Raw genomic sequence first — 460 nt, 5'->3', positions numbered from 1 at the left:
ACAGAACGAGCGAACGAGCAAGCCGATGGGCGGGCGGTGGTCGGCATGAGCGCGGGAGGGAGGCGGGCAGCCAGGACTTACCCTCACGCCCATGAACCTGTCCCTGAGAACGATCCACGAGAGCAAGAACACAAACGCCTTGTTGCAGCAGAAGAGCACGGAGGCGTCCGTGGTGTTTATTTTCTTTATTGCGTGTAAGTAAAGGTAGTTTGTGAGTGTCCACAGGACACCAAACGGGGCTGCCTTGGTGAAAAACACCTTCAAAGTCAAGCCATTGCCTCCAAAAAACCGACAGCATTCCCTAAAACAGGAGAGAAGGCAGTGTTATTACCGTCGCACGTTCTCCTACGCCCGTCTCTCTCTCTTTTGTTTTTTGTATTGTTTTGTTTTTTATCGATTTCAGAGAGGAAGGGAGAGGGGACAGAGAGAAACAGACGTGAGGACAGAGATTTGTGGACCA

The 460-nt window shown here is 51.5% G+C and overlaps 1 protein-coding gene across 1 annotated transcript in view; it reads right to left on the bottom strand.

Annotated features, from left to right (window-relative positions):
• SLC35F3 (solute carrier family 35 member F3) overlaps nt 1-460 on the bottom strand; it is a 16,255-nt gene that overhangs the window by 11,247 nt on the left and 4,548 nt on the right. Inside the window, exon 4 of the mRNA XM_006761299.2 lies at nt 82-308. Coding sequence (XP_006761362.2) covers nt 82-308 — 227 coding nt within the window. The remainder of the gene's footprint in view (nt 1-81; nt 309-460) is intronic.

The sequence above is a fragment of the Myotis davidii genome, unplaced genomic scaffold, assembly GCF_000327345.1.
Source record: "Myotis davidii unplaced genomic scaffold, ASM32734v1 scaffold174, whole genome shotgun sequence".
NCBI classification, from domain to species: Eukaryota; Metazoa; Chordata; class Mammalia; order Chiroptera; family Vespertilionidae; genus Myotis; species Myotis davidii.
This window is presented reverse-complemented; position numbering and strand designations above follow the sequence as displayed.